This window comes from Canis lupus, chromosome 4 (assembly GCF_048164855.1).
Source record: "Canis lupus baileyi chromosome 4, mCanLup2.hap1, whole genome shotgun sequence".
Taxonomy (NCBI): domain Eukaryota; kingdom Metazoa; phylum Chordata; class Mammalia; order Carnivora; family Canidae; genus Canis; species Canis lupus.
In genome coordinates, this window is record NC_132841.1 from 23,513,723 (window position 1) to 23,536,732 (window position 23,010).

Consider the following 23,010-nt stretch of genomic DNA (forward strand, 5'->3'; position numbering starts at 1 on the left):
AGCTCCTAATTTCAGTTACTGCATTTTACAGTTCTAGCATTTCTATTTGGCTTTCAAAACTGCTATGTCACTTTGCTTTTATAACAGTTCCCAATTATGTGATAACAATTTTACGTTTGGCTTTTTGTTCTCTCAATACAGTAAGCATAGCTGTTTTCTGCCTAAGTCCCATGACCCCAGTATCTCATGTCTTTGAGTTGTGGATGTCTGCTCATGGGGGGTGGTCTCCTCACAGGCCTGGTTATCTTTGTGTACTGGCCACTTCAGGATTTGGTAAAGTTCCTTGGAGGAATATTATTAGGTGGAGAGTTTAATCACTGTCTCCCAGAGAGGATTTTTCTTTGCAACTGCCAAGTGCCTGGAGCACTCCTAGTCTAGAACCTCCTTCATCCATGTTCAAGAACTCATGGTTGCTCTACTTTCTCCTTTCCGATTCTTTTTTTTTTTTCCATCTGTAATTCTTTTTAAAATCTTTTTTATTTTCCATTTAGAATCTTAATAATTTTTACGCCACTTAAAGATCCTCTTTGTCATATTTTTCCCTATTTTCCATCTCTTCACCTTTGCCAGAGATTTTATCTTCCAATCCTAAATGCAATATATATATATGTGAGTATACAGATATAATTTCCATGGATTCTCTTATTCTCTAATTGACCTTTTCCGAAATATCTAAACTTGACAAGTGAAATTCTTCTGAAAGTTGTATGTTTGCTCCTCTAACACATTTCCTACTTCACATGATTATCAAAAATAATGTGACTGCTTTCGATGCTTTCGGCAAAAACTATTACAAAATATTAGTATGTCTAAGGGAATTGAATTTAATAAGTGTCAATAGTTATACGCATAAATAGCTTAAAGAAGAAGTGAAATCTGTTTAGTGATTTTACCTGAAAATTAAATTTCATGTCACAGAAAAAAAATTTCAAGTCACAGAAATATCAGGTAGTAGAAACAACACCATAGCTATGGTGGTAATGAGAGACAATAACTTTATTCCACATTCAATTTGCTGTTGTTTATCCTGCTATATAGTGCAATGGAACATTTAGTGATAGACTTTCAAGGAAAGCCTTTCTGAAAGAGTTAAGTTTTGAGGGAGAAAAAAGAATACTAAAGAGCCATGTGACTAAAAAGTAATTTTTTAAAAGAGTTTATTTATTTATTCATGAGAGACACAGAGAGAGAGGCAGAGACAGGCGGAGAGAGCAGCAGGCTCCATGCAGGGAGCCCGATGTGGGACTCGATCCTGGGACTCCAGGATCACGCCCTGGGCCGAAGGCAGGCACTAAACCGCTGAGCCACCCAGGGATCCCCTAAAAAGTAATTTTTAATAACAATATATAATATGGCTGAATATTGAACTGGATAATGGATAATGAAAGACACGATATTTTCTTCCTTAAAAATAATCTAGTTTCTGGAATGCTAGTTAAGCATCCAATTCTTGATTTTGGCTCAGGTCATGATCTCAAGGTGATGAGATCAAGCCCTGCACTCAGTGGGGAGTCAGTTAGAGATTCTCTCCCTCCCTCTGCCCTTTCCTCCCACTTGAACTCTCTCTAAATAAAATTTTTTAAAAAATTAGTTTCTAAACACTATAGTCTTTGTAGTCATTAATGTCTGTTTTTTTTGTTTTTTTTGTTTTTAAGTAGGCTCCATGTACAACAGAGGGCTCAAACTCATGACCCCAAAATCAAGAGTCCCATGCTCTACTGACTGAACCAGCCAGGTGCCCCTAAAATCTTTTTTTTTTTTTTTAATTACTATATAGGGGGCAGCCCGGGTGGCTCAACAGTGTAGCGCCGCCTTCAGCCCAGGGCCTGATCCTGGAGTCCTGGGATCAAGTCCCATGTCGGGCTCCTTGCATGAAGCCTGCTTCTCCCTCTGCCTGTGTCTCTGCCTCTCTCTGTGTGTGTCTCTCATGAATAAATAAATAAAATCTTTAAAAATAAATAAGTAAAATAAATTACTATATAGTTCTCAATCATTCAAAAATGAATGAAATATTTGAGTTACTGTCATTTATATCTTTATATCTTTCAAGAAAAGTCTCAATGTAGCTAGATAGACTAAAACATATTTTCAAGGAGAGTATTAAAAATTAAAAAAAAAAAAAAATTAATATGGTTTAGGGGCACTTGGGTGGTGCAGTTGGTTAAGCATCAGGCTCTTGGATTCAGCTCAGGGCATGACCCCAGTGTCGTTATATCAGCCTGGATTGGGGCTCTGTGCTCAGCGGTGAGTCTGCTCTCCTTCTCCCTCTCCCTTTGCCCCTCCTCCGGCTCACACACTCTCTAAAATGAATAAATCTTAAATGAAAAAGCAAAAATTTATCTCCATTTTACTTGATTTATATTTTCCAAGATTTTTAAATGTCTGAAAAAATGGCACTTTCATGGGGTCCATGTTTGATTCTGAACCTATAGCACTTTCTTCCTATTACTTCCCAAACCTACCAACTGTGCCTTTATTTGCATGACATCACCTCCTCTGGTGAGTACAAGCTAGGGCTCTGATGCCTCCTCTTCACTCTGTAGCTAGAAGCTATACTTTCACACCGTTAATACTGTATCCCTGTTCAATCTGCTGAGAGCACAGTTTTGGAAGTGATTCTACTGCTTAAGGCCAGTTCAGAGGCCCTCCCAAACAGACTGCCATTAAGACCACTTCTCGCTCCAAAGCTGGCTGTGACCAACTGTTCTACTTCAAGGAGGCAATTATTTCTGGCAGTATGTCTTTAGGTCAGCTTTTCTCTAATTACAAGTTTATCACTGCCTTATGGATAAATCAATAGCATCTTTGTTCCTATCTCTTGGATCAGAAATAGAAACTCTTGAGGGGACATGATCCTATGAATTTGGCCTAGGTCTTCTTTATTTGTACTTTCTCCTTCCGGGGCTGTCAGTCTTCCATAACTAAATATGTTCATTCCTTTTCTGGTTCAAAAAACATAGGAGAATGATTTTTTAGTTGTCAGTTCTTCCAAAGTCCTTCTTAAGGTAAGAAAATTCTTATTTTATCTAGGAATAACTCAATACTGGTCTATTACTGCTGCAACAACTCTCCAAAGAGCTGTACAAAAGAAAAATGTGGCTTCTACCTCCCAAAGTCATTAAAGACTTTTTTTCTTTCTTATTAAGGCACCCAGAACACATAATAATACACCAAGCCAAAAGGACCAATTCTCTTCATGGAGTAGAATAGCAATTGGCTGTTACTTATTAAATTCTTACAGCAATGAGCAATGACTTGCTTTCTCATTTGTTTCTCTTTGAATAGTAGATGAAGTTGATTTTTTTCCAAGGCTGCTTCTCATCACCAGCGTTCCTGATCCTTGACCTATGCAGCTGTTAATATGCTACACACATATGCTTGGGCTCCTGAACAACCAATGCAGTTAACCTTTTGGTTTTCTCCAAGTCAGTTCCTATCTTGTTAGTGAAATTGATGTTCTTTCTTTCTAAACATAATAACTGTATCTAGTACAGAACTATATATATAATTCATTGGTTTTTATGAATCTTTTTCTCCCCAAGGGTTTCTAGGCCCATGGGTTCTCATGTTCTAATTGAGAAAGGCATGTTCATTCATAGTAATTCCAAAAGATGAGCTACTATGTCTACTTCAAAAACATAATTATTACCTCTTCTGTGTTTGGGCATGGGTCATTGCTGGAGGCCACATTTTACCTTTACTCCCAAAGAAAAGTTAATTCCTTAGATTGAATATAGGTGAAATTATATTTTCTGCAGCTAATGATTAAAAAGTAAAATACTGGTGACTGTCAAAGGACACTTCGTTCTATCTGTGTTCAAAGGGACTTCTCCTCCATACTCATAGCTTGCCCTACCATTTTGTACTGTACTGACTATTAACCATCTCTACCCCTCAAAGACGGGAAGCTCCTGGAAGGTAGGGACTAATTCATAATGAATTAGTTTTATCTGCAGGACATATGGTCTAGCAGATGCTATACAGTCAATAAGTATTTCTGTTGGTGTTAGTATTGCATTCAATTCAAAGTGTACTTAAGTAGACCCAGTTTTAGACTAACTGGTACACACCACTGCTCCAACATTTATGAAATGACTTTGAATTAGATCATCACAGTTCAAACAGGTATGCCCAACTTCAAATACCTAATGATTTCTACCTACACACTGAGAATCTTTATGGGAGGCAAGAGAAACAATGCTATCCTGTGATTTGAATCTTTTTGTTATAATTCAGACTCGGCTACTAACTAGCGGTAACCTCTGGCAAGTCACTTTAACCACAGTGGATCTTGTGCCCTTAGAAACTGAAGTGGATTAAATGGTCTCTAAGTCCCTAGCTGAGCCCAGCTCTAAAACTCTGATGAGGCATGACCCAGTAAGGGTACTACTAACATAGCAAGCCCTTGTTAACACTAGAGGGAGCTGCACCCATGTCATTACTGGGGTGGTTAGGAAGATTTCAAGGCAGAACATTGTTAAATTGGAAGGCTGGTTTTCCAGAATGAGAGAAATGAAGTATCAGATGAGACACCCATACTGTTCCTGCAGCTCTGCCATCACTTCCCTCTCAGAAATGTCACAGCACCTCGCACTTGACTTTCACCAGCACACCTTTTGAGCTTTAATTCTGATTCCAAAAGAATCAAGTTGGCTTGAGTCATTCCTACGGATTTCTTTTCCCCATTTAGTCTCCTTTCTTCTTTAATCAAACTAACAATAACAACAAAAAAGCAAAGTGATTAATGCTTTTATTGGAAAAGCCCCAGGAAATGAGATGGAGGAGGAGAAAGATGCGGCTCACATTCAAGTTAGGGCCTGGGAAAATCAGGAAATGACAGCTGAATTCATTAGCAGCTTGCCACTCAAACCAAAGCTACCACAGCTACTTTGAAAACAAGAAAACTACTAAAAAATGAGGAAAGCTATCAAGGAAAAGAAGAAATCGACATAGCTCTGCAGTGTAGGAGCCTGAATGCCTGCCTAAAACGAATGCCGTCACAGTCATATCAGGCTCTGCAGTAAGCAGTTCACAGCTGCCGAAGTGATGTCATTAATTAGAGGTAATGGGGTCACATCAGGCAGTTGGCAAGAAAAGTGCTAAATGACCAGATAAGGGAATGGAGGATGACGTGGGAAAGGAAAAAGAAAAAGCATTTTTAAAGCTAAAGCTTATTCTGAAGTTATATACACATACTTTCCTCCCAGCCTCAAAAACACACAAGGCCTTGAAAATATATGACCTGGGCAGCCCAGGTGGCTCAGTAGTTTAGCGCTGCCTTCAGCCCAGGGCCTGATTCTGGAGACCCAGGATCAAGTCCCATCTGTCGGGCTCCCTGCATGGAGCCTGCTTTTCCCTCTGCTGTGTCTCTGCCTCTCTGTGTGTGTCTCTCATGAATGAATAAAATCTTTAAAAAAGAAAATATATGACCTAAATCATTACAGAACAAGTAAAATGAAGAATCCAAAACCTCTCCATTTTATCCACTTCTGTTTCCATTTGCCCAGAGGCACAATGATGACATGTTAACCTGACAGAGATGGCATAAACCATGGATATTACAGAATGTAGTCTGTAGGAGAAGGATAAATGCAATCCTGAAGAATGCTTTTTATGGAAACTTCATAGATTACTTTAACACTCAGAAAGCAAAGCTTCAACAGTTAGAAAGAAACCACCTACTTTTCAGGACAGGGGCTATTCCTGAGTAAAAACAGATTACAAATAAACTTTAGAGAGTGACTGTGGATAAAGAGAAAGTCAACTAGAACAAAACAAACAATTCTTTTTCACTTAAAAAAAAGGCAAACTCAGGATGCCTGGGTGGCTCAGTCAGTTAAGTGTCTGCCTTCAGCTCATGTCGTGATAGCAGGGTCCTGGGATCGAGTCCTGCACCAGGCTTCCTGCTCAGCAGATATTCTGATTCTCCCTCTCCCTCTGCTCCTACCCCTGCTAATGTGAGGAACTCTCTCGCTCACTCTCTCTCAAATAAATAAAATCTTTTTTAAAAACAAGCAAAGTCAGACCTTCAGAGGCAAAATACAGAGTAAAACTTACCAGGTTAAGATCAATGTATGCCTATGAGTCCAAGTAGGTAGGGTACTTGTTTCTGAAATCATCAATTTAATTTCCAGTACTCTAAGAGATATCATAGCCTCAACAGATTCAAAAAGATTTCTCTTCCTTTAGGACATTAAAAAAAATTTTCAGCCAGACTTTTCAATGATCCTCAAGAGACGCATGAGAAAAATACACTTTACTTTTAAAAGGAGAATGATGTTTTCCCCTTTTTTTAGTACACATGCCAAAGGATTTCCAATTCACCCTGCTACATACTGACCTTCAAAATGTTTCGGCCATCAAATGATTCTCTTTCCTTGAAGATGTATTTGCCATCCGCTGTGTAGAGATTGTACCTGCCTTCAGCTGTAAATATTTCAAAGATAATGTTAGAAAAGAAGCTTGGGTTATTTATATTTGTTTTCTTTTGGGTTTCTATAGGTACACTAGGAAAATACTCATGTACTACCTGGAATGTGGCATAAAAGGAAAAACATCAGTCTGAGGTAAGAGATCCAGTGTCCAGTCTCAGCTCTGTCATCAATTCAGTATACGTTTATTCATTCAACACTGTCCAAGTACTCAAGGTGCTACCTAAATAGTTAACTATATTCTTTTTTAAAAATTGACGTATAGATGACATACGTTATGTTAGTTTCAGGTATACAACACAATGATTTGACAATTCTTTTTTTTTTTAAGATTTTATTTATTTATTCATGAGAGACACAGAGAGAGAGAGAGAGGCAGAGACACAGACAGAGGGAGAAGCAGGCTCCTTGCAGGTAGGCCGACGAGGGACTCGATCCCAGGTCTCCAGGATCATGCCCTGGGCTGAAGGCAGTGCTAAACTGCTGAGCCACCAGGCTGCCCTGATTGGACAATTCTATACATTACTCAGTGCTTACCACCGTAAGTGTAGTCACCATCTGCCACACACCATCTGTCAAACAATGTTATTACAATATTATTGGCTATATTCCCTATGCTATACTTTTTACCTCTGTTAACTTATTTATTTTATAACTGGAAGTTTGTACCTCTTAATCCCCTTTTACCTATCTTGCCCACCCCACCCTCACCTCCCCTCTGGCAATAACCAGTTCATTCTATTTATAAATCTGCTTTGTTTGTTTTTTAGATTCTACGCATAAGTAAAATCATATAGTATTTGTCTTTTTCTTTCTGCTTTATTTCACTTTGCATAATACTCTTTTTTTTAAAGATTTTTTTTTAAGATTATTTATTTATTTATTTATTTATTTATTTATTTATTTATATAGAGACACAGAGAGAGAGGTACAGAGACACAGGCAGAGGGAGAAGCAGGCACCATGCAGAGAGCCTGACGTGGAACTCGATCCAGGGTCTCCAGGATCACGCCCTAGGCTGCAGGCGGCGCTAAACCACTGCACCACTGGGGCTGCCCTGCATAATACTCTCTTGGTCCATCATGTTGTCACAAATGGCAAGAGTTCATTCTTTTTTATGGCTGAGCTGTATTCCGTTGTGCATGTATACACATACATACCCCCATATCTTCTTTACCTACTCATCAAAAAGCTAAGAATTAACAAGTGTTGTTGACAAGGACATAGAGAAAAGGGAACCTATGAAGGTTCCCACTGTTGGTGGGAATGTAAACTGAAGCAACAATATAGAGGTTCCTTAAAAAAATTAAAATAGAAATACCATACAATCCAGTAATTCTACTCTTGGGTATTTACCCAAAGAAAACGAAAACACTAATTCAAAAAGATATATGTACCCCTATGTTTATTGCAACATTATTATAATAAGCAAAATATGGAAGCAATCTAAGTGTCCATCAATAGATGAATGAATAAAAAAGATGTGGGGGTTATGTATGTATAAAATTAGCCATATTCTTAGGCAAACTATCTCCTCTAGGGACCTCAGTTTGTTTACACAGCTATAGGTTAAGACTAGGTGATTTCCAAAGGTTTCCTGCACTTTAAAAACCCAAGATTTTGGGACGCCTGGGTGGCTCAGCTGTTGAGCATCTGCCTTTGGCCCAGGGCATGATCTTGGGATCTGGGATCGGGTCCCACATCAGGCTCCCTGCAAGGGGCCTGCTTCTCCCTCTGCCTGTGTCTCTGCCCCCACCCCCCGTGTCTCTCATGAATAAATAAATGTTTAAAAAAAAACAACCAAGATTTTGTATAACCTGTATGCATTTTTAAATATGTAAAAATATATAAAAATTCACATATTAAGTAGTCAAAAATGCTGGCAACATTGATTTGGGTTGCAACCAACATGATGTGGGTTGGTTTAAGGACTCCCCCAAAATGAGAGCCCCTTTCAGTTGCAATCAAAGATATCTTTATTCTACACAGAAATGAAGCAAATCTATGACCTTAGCCTCATCAAAGCTGTGCAATAACTCCTTGTGTTAATTTAGCTTGCTTATCCCAAAAGACATCCTTAAAATATAGTAGGTAAAAGGATTTCAAAGGAAAGGGATGACAAGTAAGAAACAGTGAAACACCTTTTTCTATGTCTTTTTCAAGTAAAAATTCAACACAGAGAAGAATCCAAGGTATAGAAAATTCAAAGCATCCTTAAGAATTATTTAACCCTCATGGGGGGCCTGCCTGGGTGGTTCAGCTGGTTAAATGTCTGCCTTCAGCTCAGGTCATGATCCCAGGGTTCTGGAATCGAGCCCATTAGGCTCTCTGATTAGTGGGGAGTGTGCTTCTGCCTCTGCCCCTCTGCTCATGCTCTCTCTGGCTCTCTCTCTCTCAAATAAATAAAATCGTTAAAAAAAAAAAGAAAAAAGATTTAACCCTCAAGTATTTTCTAAAATATCAACCCTTTCCTGCCCACCAACAGACACTCAAAAATAGTTGTATTTCCACTTATGAATATGTTCTCTTTTTTTTTTTGGAATATGTTCTTTTATTGTATATAGCTATGGAGACTACCAACTCAGAATTAGTAAATTGGTGAAATATGTCTAGGCTGCTAACTCCATGAGCATAATATATGTTAGCTAGCCACGGGAATTATACACTGGTAACTTCTAACAAGAACATATTCTCTTAATCAAAGATCCCAATCTATGTATATTTCACAAATTAAAAATAGGTCCCTGTTAAGTAGAGATGTGAAACTGTAAAGATTTATTTATTTATTGGAGAGAGAGAGAGAGAGAACACACTCATATATGCCCCTGGGGCAGGGCAGAGGGAGAGGGAGAGAGAATCTCAAGCAGACTCTGTACTGAGCACAGAGCCCAAAGTGGGACTCGATCTCACAATCCTGATATCACGATCTTAGCTGAAACCAAGAGTCGGATGCTCAACTAATTGTACTACCCTGGTGCCCCCAAGAGAAGAAATGAAACTTTAAATTCATACTAAATAAATATCAATTAAAAGCAGTACTGAAGTGCACCTGGGTGGCTTGGTCTGTTAAGTATTAACTCTTGATCTCAGCTCAGGTCGGTCTTGATCTCAGGGTCATGAATTCAAGCATTAAGTAGGCATAGAGCCTAGTTTAAAAAAAAAAAAAAAAGCAGTAATGATATCTGCAGATTGAAATGGTTTTTTTGAGGGGTGAGGCAGAGGAAGAGAATCCAAAGAAGGCTCCACACTGAGCACAGAGCCCCACACAAGGCTTGTTCTCACAACCCTGAGATCATGACCTGAGCTGAAATCAAGAGTTGGATGCTTAACTGATTGAGCCACTCAGGGGCCCCTGAAGACTGAAATGTTTAATGACAGGTTCAAAATCTGTAAGCAGAATTAGCCCTCAGGGAAAAGCAAATCAGAAGTAAAATGAGATACCACCTCACATCTAACACGATGGAAATAATCCAAAAGCTAAATAATAACAAGGGTTGGCAAAGATGTGGAAAAAATAGAACCCTCATGCACTGCTGGTAGGAATCTAAAGTGGTGCAGCCACTTTGGAAAACAGTCTGGCAGTTCCTCAAAAGGTTAATCACTGGTTACCATAGGACCCAGAAATTTCACTCTTAAGTATTATACCCAAGAGAAGTGAAAAGATATGCCCACACAAAAACTTGTAATATTCACAGCAGCATTAATCGTAATAGTCAAAAAGAAAAAACATGAATGTCCATCAACTGAGGAATGGATAAATAAGATATGGTACATCCACACAATGGAAGATAATTTGGCAATAAAAAGAAAACAAGGCAGGAGACCTGCTATATATCACATGGATGAACCACATAAACATTATGCTAAGTGAAAGAAGCCAGTCAGAGAAAATCACACATTGCACGATTCTATTTATACAAAATATCCAGGAAAGGCAAATTTATAGGACAGAAAGTAGTTTGATGGAGCCTAGGGCTAAAATGTTAGGGGAATGAGGAGTCACACTGCCAATGGGGTTTCTTTTTGGAGTGATGAAAATGTTCTAAAATTGATCATGGTAATGGTTGCATAACTCTGACTATACTAAATATCACTGAATTATGTATTTTTCAAAGATTTATTTATATGAGAGGGAGAGTACATGAGTATGTGAGGGGAGGGGGAGTGGCCGAGGGAGAAGAGAATCTCAAGCAGACTCCCCACCAAGCACATAGTGAGACATGGGGTTCAATCTCACAAACATGAGATCATGACCTAAGCCAAAATCAAGAGTTGGAGGTACAACCGACTAGGCCACCCAGGCACCCCTGAATTATACATTTTAAATGAATGAATCATAAAGTATGTGGATTATATCTCAATAAAGGTGTTATATTCAAACTATCTCTAAGTAGGAAAGGATAACTAGACTGTGAACACAGAACATTTTCTTACATGAAGTTCTAGCGCTAAGTGAATATAAACCCGGATCCACACAATTTAGAAGATACAAATTCCTGCATATTTCAACTCTCTTATGTCAAAAGGTTAGTTAATAATGGAATATGGTAAGAGCTCTGAAGTAAGATTTAAGGACTAGGACACTTTCAGAATGCACTGCTGATAGTATTAAATGTCTAATAAAATACTGTCTATACCTGTACTGTCCAAATCAGTAGCCACTAGCCACATGTGATTATTTAAATTTAATTTAATTCAACTTAATTTAATCAGTCTCACTATCTACCTCCAAGTGCTCAATAACTAAACTACATGTGGATAGTGGCTGCCATACCGGACTTCACAAGTACAGAATATTTCTATCATCACGAGTTCTACTGGATGGTGCTGGATACAACATATCTTCTGAACCAAAGAATTTAGAGTATACTCTAGAGTTCTAGAACTCTGTCTTCATAGTGATGTTAAAATGTACCTCACCTCAGAGGATGTTTCCAAACTTAAAACTGACCATCTAGAATAAAATAAATACCACAAACTCCTCTAAGTATTCCCACTGGACAAGGTATATACATATATAAAAATGAAATATCCCAGAGATTTTTTTCCCCTGAAATTCCAAATAATCTTCTGTAATACTACTTCCCAAATTAAAAAAAAAATGTACTCCATCAGAACTAATATAGAAATTTGGGTTCTATTACCTACCCAAATAAGAGTCTATAGGCTTTGAGACTCAGTCATTTCAACCATTTTTGATCTCAGTGCTCTCAAAAGTAAAATAGTGATTTATTTGGAAAAAAATCTTAAATAAAATACAACCTAACATCACAAAACATTAACATTAACATTAACAGAACTAAAATATGGACAGCTACAAATCTCTTAGTCCTATAATGACTCTAACAAAATAAGGTTAATATTAAATGATTTCCAGTTGGGATCTTAGTATATATCTGAGAGAAATAAAAAGATGTACAGTTGACCCTTAAACAATGGGCATTAGGGACACCAAATTCCATGTAGTTGAAAATTCGTGTATAACTTTGAACTCCCCTAAAGCTAAACTACCATTGTTGGCCAAAAGCCTTACTGATAATATAACCAATAAATACATATTTTATATATTGGGGACCCCTGGGTGGCTCAACAGTTTAGCATCTGCCTTCGGCCCAGGGCGTGATCCTGGAGTCCAGGGATTGAGTCCCACATCAGCTCCCAGGATGGAGCCTGCTTCTCCCTCTGCCTGTGTCTCTGTCTCTCTCTCTGTGTGTGTCTCTCATGAATAAATAAAATCTTTTTTAAAAATACATATTTTATATATTATATACTGCATTCTTACAATAAAGTAATCAAGAAAAAAAGAAAACTGTAAGGAACAGAAAATACATTTACAGTACTATACTGCATTTATCGAAAGAATTCCACGTCTAAGTGGACCCACACAGTTTAAACTGTGTTGTTCAAAGGTCAACTGTACTTTGACAAAAAGGGACACACAAACTGTCCAAAAGTGTAAATCTACTAATAGTTCATGGGTTCAAGTCCTGATGGAGTCTTCTTCCAACCCAAACTTTCTAAAACCAATGTCAGAGTTCTAAAAAAGGAAATGAAACCTGAATATGAACTTTTGGTGCTGGTATATTTGAAACAACAAGTTTTAGAAGGAGAAGCTAGCTGCATATAACTTGAATTTGTGGGTCCTGATCAGATATACGCTGAGTGTGCTAGAAAAGCTTTCACCTGGAGGTGGGGTGGGGGAAGGCAATGGAAAGAAAAGAATCCTTTTTTGAAATGCAGATTATCTCAAGTCAAGGGTTAAAACAAGGCATTTTTATATAAAGGCTCAGATTCCATGAGAGGAAAAATTATTACTTTAACACAAGGTTTCTCAATGTTGGTGCTATTGACATTTCTAGATATTTTGTTGAGGTGGGCTGTCCTAAACATTGTAGAGAGTTAAGCAGCACCCCTGGCCTCTACCCACTAGATGCCAGGAGTAATGCAACCTCAATCCCCTAAGTATGACAACCAAAAATGCCTCCAGACAATCCCAAATGTCCTCAGGGGAAGCGGGGGGGGGGGGGGGGGGGGCACAAATTGGCCCATAGGAGAGAACTACTGGTCTACTTTTACTAGCTAATCTTCCTCCTTCTCTCTTCTTTTCAAAAAGCCATCAAGTATTGCATAGGACTCACTTATACTAAAATAATTATTTATCGTTCATCTAAAATTTACCTGGGCATCTTGCATTTGTTTGCCAAATCTGGCAACCATCATGCAACAGAAATCAAAGATCTGGAATGTCATGGTCCCACACTAGATATGTCCCTTCCCACTTCCACTGTGCTAATCAAGACAAGTTAAAGATTCCAAGAAAGATTACCAGAAATTGTTTGATAGCCCATTTTGTTCGAACCCCAGGGGTATCACAAGGCCTTGCTGATCATAAACTATGCTACAGTTCTATGCAGGACTTACCATTGGGGTCCTTCCTGAATAGAGTGTTCATCACTGTAGCATGGAGTTTCACACTATTCCACTCTTTCACTATTAGTCCAGAAGCCTGAAAACGTTCCAGCACTCGATCGACTAATTCCTGAAGCCTAAAGAAATTGAAGGAAGAAGTATAAAAATCTTAGTAACCTCATGAAACCCTGATTTACTGGTTCAATGTTCATAGAATATCTGTTCTGAGCCAATCACTGTGCAAGACCCTGCATAAGAGGAGGGAGAGAAAGGCCGCAGTCCCCACAACCCAGTGTTCACAGCCTTGGGGAGCAGATGGACGTGGAAACCAATAACTGAAATCCATCACAGGGAGTGTTAAGGCGGGGGATCAACCATACGTGAAGAGGGCCAGGTTTTCACAGGAAGCTTAACCATGATCTTGAAGGAATCAAAGCTTAGCATCTCGGGATAGGGCTCAAGAAGCCAGGTGCAACAGAGAATTGCCTAAAAGGAAGTGCTTTATTGCTTCATCCAGTCAGAGAACCTACAGCTACCATGTGGTTGATGTGTTTCTGCTGGGATCAAAGGAGGTCTGATATAATTCTCAGACATTTGTTCACTGGGAAGGAGCCTGCACTGCAAAGATTCCAGTAGCCTTGGACACTATCCCTGTGTTTATTTCACTGAGGCCGAAGTGCAGTACCAATAAAGACACTATAGGAAAATCCACAGGTTGCATGACTCTTCCCCATCTGGGTACCAGGTAAGCTCTAAGCAGCAAGGGTTCTGCAGTGGCTGAGTTCTATCTTGATGATGGCCATTCATTCTAACACCTCTACCAGAAGTAATTCTTGCACAGATTTCTGCATACTGTCGGGTATTTTGCTCAATAGCCCGAAGAACTCCCTTTCACATTTCTTGTAAGGCCACACTAGTGGTGATGAACTCCTTCAGCCTTTGTCTAGAAAACTCTTTAATCCCTCCTTCAATGTCTGCCTCTTTCAACCTTCCCCTTAGCCTTCTCTGAGATTTGTGCTGATGCTAATTGACTTCCCTGGCCCAAAATAATCTTCCATTAGTATATTAATAAACAAAAGATATCACATTTTTAGATGTACTGGTAATACGCTTTGTGTCAAAATCAGGGCTACCTGTATCCTCTTTTCCTGGATACAAGTAGTCCTAAGAAACTCAGAGTCCATGAATCTGCCTTTGCTTCTTGGGCCATGGCCCAAGTATAATGGCCCACAGAGTAAGCACTGTGGCCAGAGCACAGATTCTTCTTGAGCAGGGATAGACAGGTTAGCTTTATGTGAAATGTGGGCCACGCCTCGCTTATACAGCCCATCTGTGGGACCTTGCCTCAATCAGAACACTCTGGCTTCAGCAACGTGGCTGCTTGATGCCTGTCTCCAAGTGGCCAACAGCCTCTAGTATCCTGACCCTCCAATGATCTTGCACTCATTGAGACGGGGGCAAAACAACTCTTTTCATTTGCACTGCATGCACTGCAGCAAGAGGAAGTTACCGTCCCTGAAAAATTGATCCAGAAGCACAAACGATTATTTTCCCTGTCATGGTTTTCAGGCCCCAAAGTTCCAAAATTAATCTTCTTAAAATTCTAAATTACCTTAATTGCTTTTTATGAAATACTGCCTACCTGCCTACTAACCAAAGAATATTTATAACATGAGGTAAGCCATAATTAATAACAATAATAATATTAAAGTAAATACCCATGTCCCCTTTACCAAACTTCAGAACTGCAACACAGGGCTGGGAGTAGGGTAAAGCAAATGAGGAAATTACTTCAGGCACAAAATTTAAGGCAGTGCCAAAAACTGCAGTAACCAAAATAAATCATGTTTTAATGCAATATTTTAAAAAATCAAAATTAATGCAAAAAAATCCACGATGAATGGAATATCAAAATTTTGAATGAAGATGAGTTAAGTATATTGCTGAATTCTCCCTTTGTGTCAGGCTCCAGTGTGGCCCAGCACGGGGTAGAACAGGACAACAGGATGCTCAGGATGTCCCTCAGGATGCTCCAGGCTCTGGAGATCCAGGTAACTCCTCACTGCCTCGTGACCTTGGCATTCAACATGCACATTTTGTTATACGGCTTCCTCCACTAAGCAGCTTGACAACACCACCTCTGTTGCCTTCTCTTCCCTGGGCCACAGTATCCACCCTCTCCCTCCACTTATGCCAATCCCTCAAACCCCACTCTTCCATGAAGCCTTTCCAACCACCCTAACACCCCCAACTTCGCTGTATCTATGAGCAATGACTCTGCCCTTCTCCTTAGGTGTGCTCTACTTAGTATTCTCAGGGACAGTCCCTTGTTGCTTTAAGTTTGTCTGTCCTATTCCCCTACTAGATTGTATGTTCCTCAAGAGCATCTGACATTTGTCTTACATCTTCCAGAACACCATTATACTTGCCTTTCAGTACCTACTGGCTGTGATTGGTTAACTGATGGATGTGACTGATTAAAAAGTGAAAAGTGAGGAGCACCAGGGTGGCTCAGTTGATTGGGCATCTGACTCACGATTTCAGCTTAGGTCATGATCTCGTGAGTTGTGAGATGGTGCCCTGCAGTTTGTGGGGAGTCTGCTTGGGGTTCTCTCCCCTCTCCATTCCCCCTCACTTGCAAGCACTGTCTTTCTCTCTCTCAAATATGTCTTTTTTTTTTTTAAGTGAGAAGTGAATGTAAAAAATAAAATAAACATAGTCTTGAAGGATCACTGAAGATTCACAGATAAAACCAGGGAAGAAGGACACTTTGAGCAGAAGAAACAGCATGTATAAAGATACCAAGGGATGGTCGATCACATCTTATTAGGAAAACTGATTACTGAATATGGCTGTAGCAATGGGTGAGGCAGATAGGACAGTGGAGATGAGCTGGATATAAGTGGTGGTCGAACCATCAGAAGCCATGAGGATTTTAAAAAGAGAATGATGTGATTAGAGGTCCACTTCTGAAAGCTGACTCTGTGGAAGAGTAGAAAACACTCTACAAGAACAGAGTTGAGGTACAGAAGTCAGCTAGAACAATGTCAGGCACTATTCTACACACTCAATATCTGTTAATACACTTCATCCTCACAATGAATTATTAATCCCTATTTTACCAATGAGGGAACTAAGGCACAGAGAAGTTATAAAACTTGACCAAAGTCACATAACTAATACGTGGCAGATACAAAATCAGAATCTATACTGTCTGGCTTCAGAGCACATGCTTTAAGGATTGCACTAGAAAAGGGGAAAGGATGCATATCCAAACTGTGGCAGGGGCAGTAAGAACCGAGATGAGAGAACAGCTTCACAAGGGCTGCATGAGAGAGAAGCTGATGCCCTCAGACATAGCAGTGTTCAAGCACAGAGAGCAGCTGAGGTGACTGGCAGGAGTCTGCCTTAAATGACCAGGTGGGCCACTGACCAAGGTGGGGCATTCTGGAGAAGCAATTGCTATTGTTATGCTATGTCATTCCAAAGAGAGGGCTAATACTGTATATGCTTTTGAACATGTGACATGGGACATCAAGTAGGAGAGGTCCAGGAGAGGGATGGAAATACAAGCTAAAGCACACAAAATACAGATCTGAAGGCCACCTGGGTGGCTCAGTCAGGTAAGCCTCCGACTTTTGATTTCAGGTCAGGTCATGATCTCAGGGTCATGAGATCGAGCCCCATGTTGGGCTACATTTGACATGGAGTCTGCTTGAGATTCTGTCCCTACTCTGTCCCTCCCCATACTCACTTGCACATGCTCCCTCTCTCAAATAAATAAATAAATAAATAAATAAATAAATAAATAAAATCTTTTTTAGAAAGATACAGATTTAGTCATGAATGCAAAGCAATAGTTAAAAGCATGGAATAGATGCAGTCACAGTGGGTAGGAGGATTCACAGGGAGAGCTAAGGACAGAGCCTTAAGGGTCACACTTATGTAAGGGGCAGAGAAGGAACCAGCAAAGATCATCAATAAGGAGAAATGAGAAAAACCTTCAGAAGAGGACTTTAGAAAGGCTAAAAGAAGAATTACAGGAGGAAAAAAAATCAGTATAGTACAAAGTCACAGAAAAGTAAAGTAAAAAGAGGAACAAAATAAAGTCTATTTACTTCTCAGAGTGTACAGGAGACCTCTGCTGAAGCACACCAAGATGGAGGCCTTGGTAGAGAGGACCAAGGTAGAAACCAGAGGAGGAGAGAGGGGGTAAGTGAACATCAACTCTTTCCAGAAACTTGAAAGGAACCGAGGAAACTAATGCCTTGATAATTAGAAGACACAGGGGCAGCCTGGGTGGCTCAGTGGTTTAGCACTGCCTTCAGCCCAGGGCCTGATTCTGGAGACCTGGGATCAAGTCCCATGTTGGGCTCCCTGCATGGAGCCTGCTTCTCCCTCTGCCTGTGTCTCTGCCTCCCTCTGTGTCTCTCATGAATAAATAAATAAAATCTAAAAAAAAAATTAGAAGACACAGAGTGGAGGGCAGGTTGTTTGTGTTTGCTCTTGATAAGGAGAAAGAACTGAAAATGCTTACAGACAAGAAATTATCCAACAGAGAACGAAAATAAAACTTTAGGTGATAGAGGAAATTGACAGGACAAGATCTCAAAGGAGACAGGAAGGGCTGATGTGCTCCAGGTGAAGGGGATACAGAGGTGAACAAGCCCCTGCCTTGAGGAGCTTACATGCCAGTGGAAGGAGACAGTCGGATAGTGGACACATATACACATACTACAGCAGGTGGTGCTAAGCACCACCATAAAGAAAATGGAGTATTAAAGAGAGATGGGAATACCACTGGGAGTACATGTACCATTTTATACAGGGGGATTGGGGAAGGCCTCCCTGAGACAGTGACATGTGAGCAGACTCAAGGGATTAGCACTGCCCAGAAAGGGAACAGCAAGGACAGGCCTATAAAGCAGCATGTGTGTGGCAGGACTGAGGAATAGTAAAAAGCCAGTGTATGGAGTAGAGCTACAGGGAGAAGAGCTGAGGCTGGAGAGGTGGAGAGGATCATGGGGCTTACACAGGGCTCGCAGACGTCTATAAGGACTTTGGTTTTAACTCAGAGTGAGATGGGAGCTTTCAGTGTTTTCAGCAGAAGAATGAAATGATCTGACTGACATTTTAGAAAGAAACCTCTGGCTGCTGTGCAGAAGAAAGTGGTAGAGGTGAGGATGAAGCAGGAAGGAGGTCTTTGCAGCAACCAGATGGCTGGAGGGGGGGCAGTGGTGGAGGTGGTAAGAAGGGGAAGCTTTTCTGATATACTGACATGAAGAGTAAAAGATGATTCTAGAGGAATTTTTGTTCCCAACATCTGAAAAACTGAATATGAAAGAGAACACGTCCAAGGATTCATGAGACATCTGTAGAAAGGGAAGGACAGTGATGAATGGAAAGGCAGGCCGAACAAAGCCAGGCTGTAAGGCTTCTGAGGTCAAGGTGAGTTGGAATCTTACCACGTAGGCCACAGGAAACCAAGGAGGGCCTGTAAGCAAGATACACAGGCAAAACCAAAGGCATGGAAGCCAGTTAAGAAAGATGGGCTTCCTGACCAAGTGGTCTTAATTTTTTCTCTAATTACAAAGTTGTATGTGTTCATTATAGAAAAAAAATGGAAAAAGAAAAAAGTATGAAAAGGAGATCATAACCTCTCCAACCACACAAAAACACTTATGCTTTTTTATATGATTTTTAAGTTTTTTTCTACAGATATACATCAATTTTAAAAAGACAAGACAGTTTTTTGTAAACCTACTTATTTCACTTAATGTACCCTGAATATTTCCATGTCTTGGAGTATTTTTTTTTAAATATAATTTTGAGGAGCAATGAGAAAAGCTAAATAATAAAATATCGGTAAAGATGGAAAAAGAGGGCTGACTCATGGAAATAACTTTGCCGCTATATTCTCAAAGGGAAAATAAAATATATTCATGCTACACATAACCCTGATTTTATAGTTAACTGATTTAATTAATTGTGCATGTGGACCTCCAAGCAAAGACCTACATTATATTGAGTCTAAAGTTTTTGATTAACACCATGACAGAACCATAAAGTTTTGAAACACTTCTAAGCATTATAAACATAACTTAAGACTGAACGTAGCCAAGCACTGCAAAATCCACCTCAATTACAAATCACAGCACAGGGACACCTGGGTGGCTCAGTCAGCTGAGTGTCCAACTCTTGATTTCAGCTCAGGTTGTGATTTTGAAGTTGTGGGGTCAAGTCCCATGTCAGGCCCAGTGCAGAGTCTGCCGGTCCTTCCCTCTCTGTTCCTCCCCCTGTTTGTGCTCTCTCTCAAATAAATACAAATCTTTAAAAAAAAAAAAAAAAAAAAAATCACGGCACAATGATGCCTCACTTTCTTCTCCTCTATTAAAGAAAAAGAAGAATGAATGAATGAATGGATGAATGAATGAATAAATATAAAAAATATAAATAAAGAAAAAGAAGTGAATAGGGACTTTGACTAAATAAAAGCAGGGAACAAGAAATATTATACGAAGGAAATTAAATAAATTAAATAAAATAAACCAATTTCCAGCTCTGTCTTTCTGGAAAATTAAGATTTCTGTCCAATTCACAGACTTAGGACTTTGAAGGAACTAAAGTCCTTTACAAAGTTGTAGTCTAAAATCTCACTTTGGGACGCTTGGGTGGCTCAGTGGTTGAGTGTCTGTCTTTGGTTCAGGGCGTGATCCTGGAGTCCCTGGACTGAGTCCCATATCAGGCTCCCTGCATGGAGCCTGCTTCTCCCTCTGCCTCGGTCTCTGCCTCTCTCTCTGTGTCTCTCACGAATAAATAAATAAAATTAAAAAAAATAATAAAATCTCATTTTACGCAAGAAGAAATGAAGCATAGAAAGATGAGTTGCTCAAAGTCAGGACAGAGAGACCAGAATCCAAGTCAGTTGTGCTGTTACCAATTCACTGTGTACTCTAAAAAGTTTGGCTCTTTATCTTATTCACTGCTTTATCCTGGCACCAAAATTAATGCCTGACACATAATCAGTTCTCAATAAATAGTTATTGCATGCATGTATGATTCATAGATGACAAATATTTTGGGGGTTCTATTAAGAGAACTTAAGGGTACTTGAGTACAGTTTCTAAATTTCAGGTTGATATCACAGATACTACATTTAACAGTATGTCTGTATATTTCTAACAGCACAGTCTTTCAATTCTTACTTCACTGATCCTTTCCTGTTTGACTATCTGAGTCACAGAGCTTCTCTATGCCTTTGCTTCCTCATAAGTAAATTAAAAATAATATAGAGTTACTATGAGAAAAATTATGAATTATTCTTAAGCATTTTTATTATTTAGATAGTGCTTAGAGTTTGGAAACAGAAGCCTTAAATCTTAGCTCTTAAAGGCCTTAAGTGCTCCAAAGCTCAAGCATCCCAGAGCCATTTTTACAGATATGGATTTGTACTGCAGAAAGATCACCAACTCCCTAGAAAGTACAAATTCCAGGCTTTTGTTTGAGAATTTTTTTCCAGTTTAATTCAGTTCCATACAATTAATACTTCTTGAGTGCTTACTGTATATAGGCATTATGCAAGCCACTACAAAAATAAAAAACTAAGCAAACAAAGTTCTTGTTATTAAGGAGCTTTCAGGTAACTATAAAGGAAGACTTCGGAAATAACACAAACAATAAGAGGTGCTCCAGGTAATTTAAACATGGAAGAGAGTATAGCTGGATTGGGACCAGGACAGGCCATTAGGAGGACGGGCTTAGAACAGAAAGCTAACTGTACCCAATTCATCTTGTGTATCTGCTGAATGAGTGAATAAGTACATAATAAACATTCACTGAACATCTATGAACCTGAATTATAAAAGGCGTTGGATATACAATGCTGAATAAGAGTACTCCCCACCATGAAGAATCCTATAGTCTACTTAAGAAAAGGAGAAAGCTAAAAAAAAAAAAAAAGAAAGAAAGAAAAGAAAAATTTGTTTCTTTTTTTAAGTTTTTATTTAAATTCTGGTTACTTTACAGTATACTCTTAGTGTTAATATAGTGACTCAACACTTCCATATAACACCTGGTGCTCATCACAAGTGTATTATTCATTAATCTCCATCACCTATTTTACCCCCACACACTACACCTTTATTCATTCATCAACCAGTGGATACTTGGGCTGTTTCCATAATTTGGCTATTGTTGATAATACTGCTATAAATTCAGGGTGCATGTGTCCCTTTGAATCAGTATTTTTGTATTCTTTGGGAAAATACTAGTAGTACAATTTGCTAGATTGTAGGGTAGTTCTATTTTTAACTTTTTGAGGAACCTCCATACTGTTTTCCAGAGTAGCTATACCACTTTGCATTCCCACCAACAGTGCAAGAAGATTCCCCTTTCTCCACATACTTGCTAACACCTGTTGTTTCTTGTGCTGTTGATTTTAGCCATTCTGACGGGTATGAGGTGGTATCTCTGCAGTTTTTATTTGCATTTCTGCTGGGAGATTTTTAAGCCAGCAAGTCCTATAGCATACAGGCTATGGCTCAGAAGGACAAATACAGTTGTATTTCATGAGATCTACATACAGTTCACTCATGACACGTAACCCAGAAGTTACTTTTATGTCAGTATATGTAGATCTCATGAAATACAACTATAAACACTCAAGAAATAGCAAGGTTTTTTTTTTTTTAAAGATTTTATTTATTTACTTGACAGAGAGAGAGAGAGAGAGAGAGAGCAAAGCAGAGGGAGCAGGAGAGGGAGAAGTACGTTCCCCGCTGAGCTGGAAGCCCAATGTGGGGCTCGACCCCAGGACTCTGGGATCATGACCCAAGTCGAAGGCAGATGCTCAACCATGAGCCATTCAGGTGCCCTTGTTTTTTGTTTTATTTTTAATTTATTTATTTTCAGTGATCTCTACACCCAACATGGGGCTGGAACTCACGATCCAGGATTGTTGGTTTCTGCTTTAAAATAGATACATATCATATTAGGCAATATCTGTCTACTTTCTGAAAGTCTTTAATGAAAAAAAAAATTAGGCTGAATTTTACCAAAAGCCTTTTAGGCATGTATTTAGATACTATTTTTAATTTTGACCTATTGAGAGTTGGATGTTATCAGATTTCCTGGTCTTAATTCACTTTGAATTCCTGAGATAAACCAGCTTAGTCATAATGGATCATATTCATCTGACTCCTACACTCCACCTACAGAAAACTGCCAAATCGAGCAGATTTTACTCTTCTTGAATCTGCATATCAATTCTCGCTGTTACTGTTGTTCAGGCCTTGTTTCTCACCTGGATTCCTATAATGACTTTTGAATACTTTCCCCTCCTGTTCCTGGCTCTTCATTTCAATTACATATGTAGTCTCATAATTACATCAAATTTATATAGGATCATTTGAGGAGAACTGGTATCTTTTTGAAACTAAGTCTATCAATGAACATGAGCAATCACAATTTATTTATAATTTATAATTTTCTGCAAAAAGGTCTTACACATACTTTGGTATAGTTCTTTCCTAAGTACCTAATGGGTTTTGGTGCTACTGTAAATGGATGGTATCTTTTCATTTTATTTTTTTTTCTTCATGGTCATCACTCTAACCTGGTTACTTACTTTCAACTGCAGCCTGGATTGCAATATGACCTGACATGCATTCTT

General features: G+C 39.1%; 1 protein-coding gene across 5 annotated transcripts in view; it reads right to left on the reverse strand.

Moving 5' to 3' along the window:
* ASCC1 (activating signal cointegrator 1 complex subunit 1) overlaps nt 1–23,010 on the reverse strand; it is a 105,433-nt gene that overhangs the window by 24,574 nt on the left and 57,849 nt on the right. For 4 of the 5 annotated variants that reach the window (XM_072823501.1, XM_072823502.1, XM_072823500.1 and 1 more), the window contains exons 8-9: nt 13,353–13,477; nt 6,341–6,426 (exon numbers count right to left, since the gene is read on the reverse strand). In XM_072823501.1, the coding sequence (XP_072679602.1) occupies nt 6,341–6,426; nt 13,353–13,477 (211 nt within the window). The remainder of the gene's footprint in view (nt 1–6,340; nt 6,427–13,352; nt 13,478–23,010) is intronic. The other variant, XM_072823504.1, reaches the window with a different exon arrangement.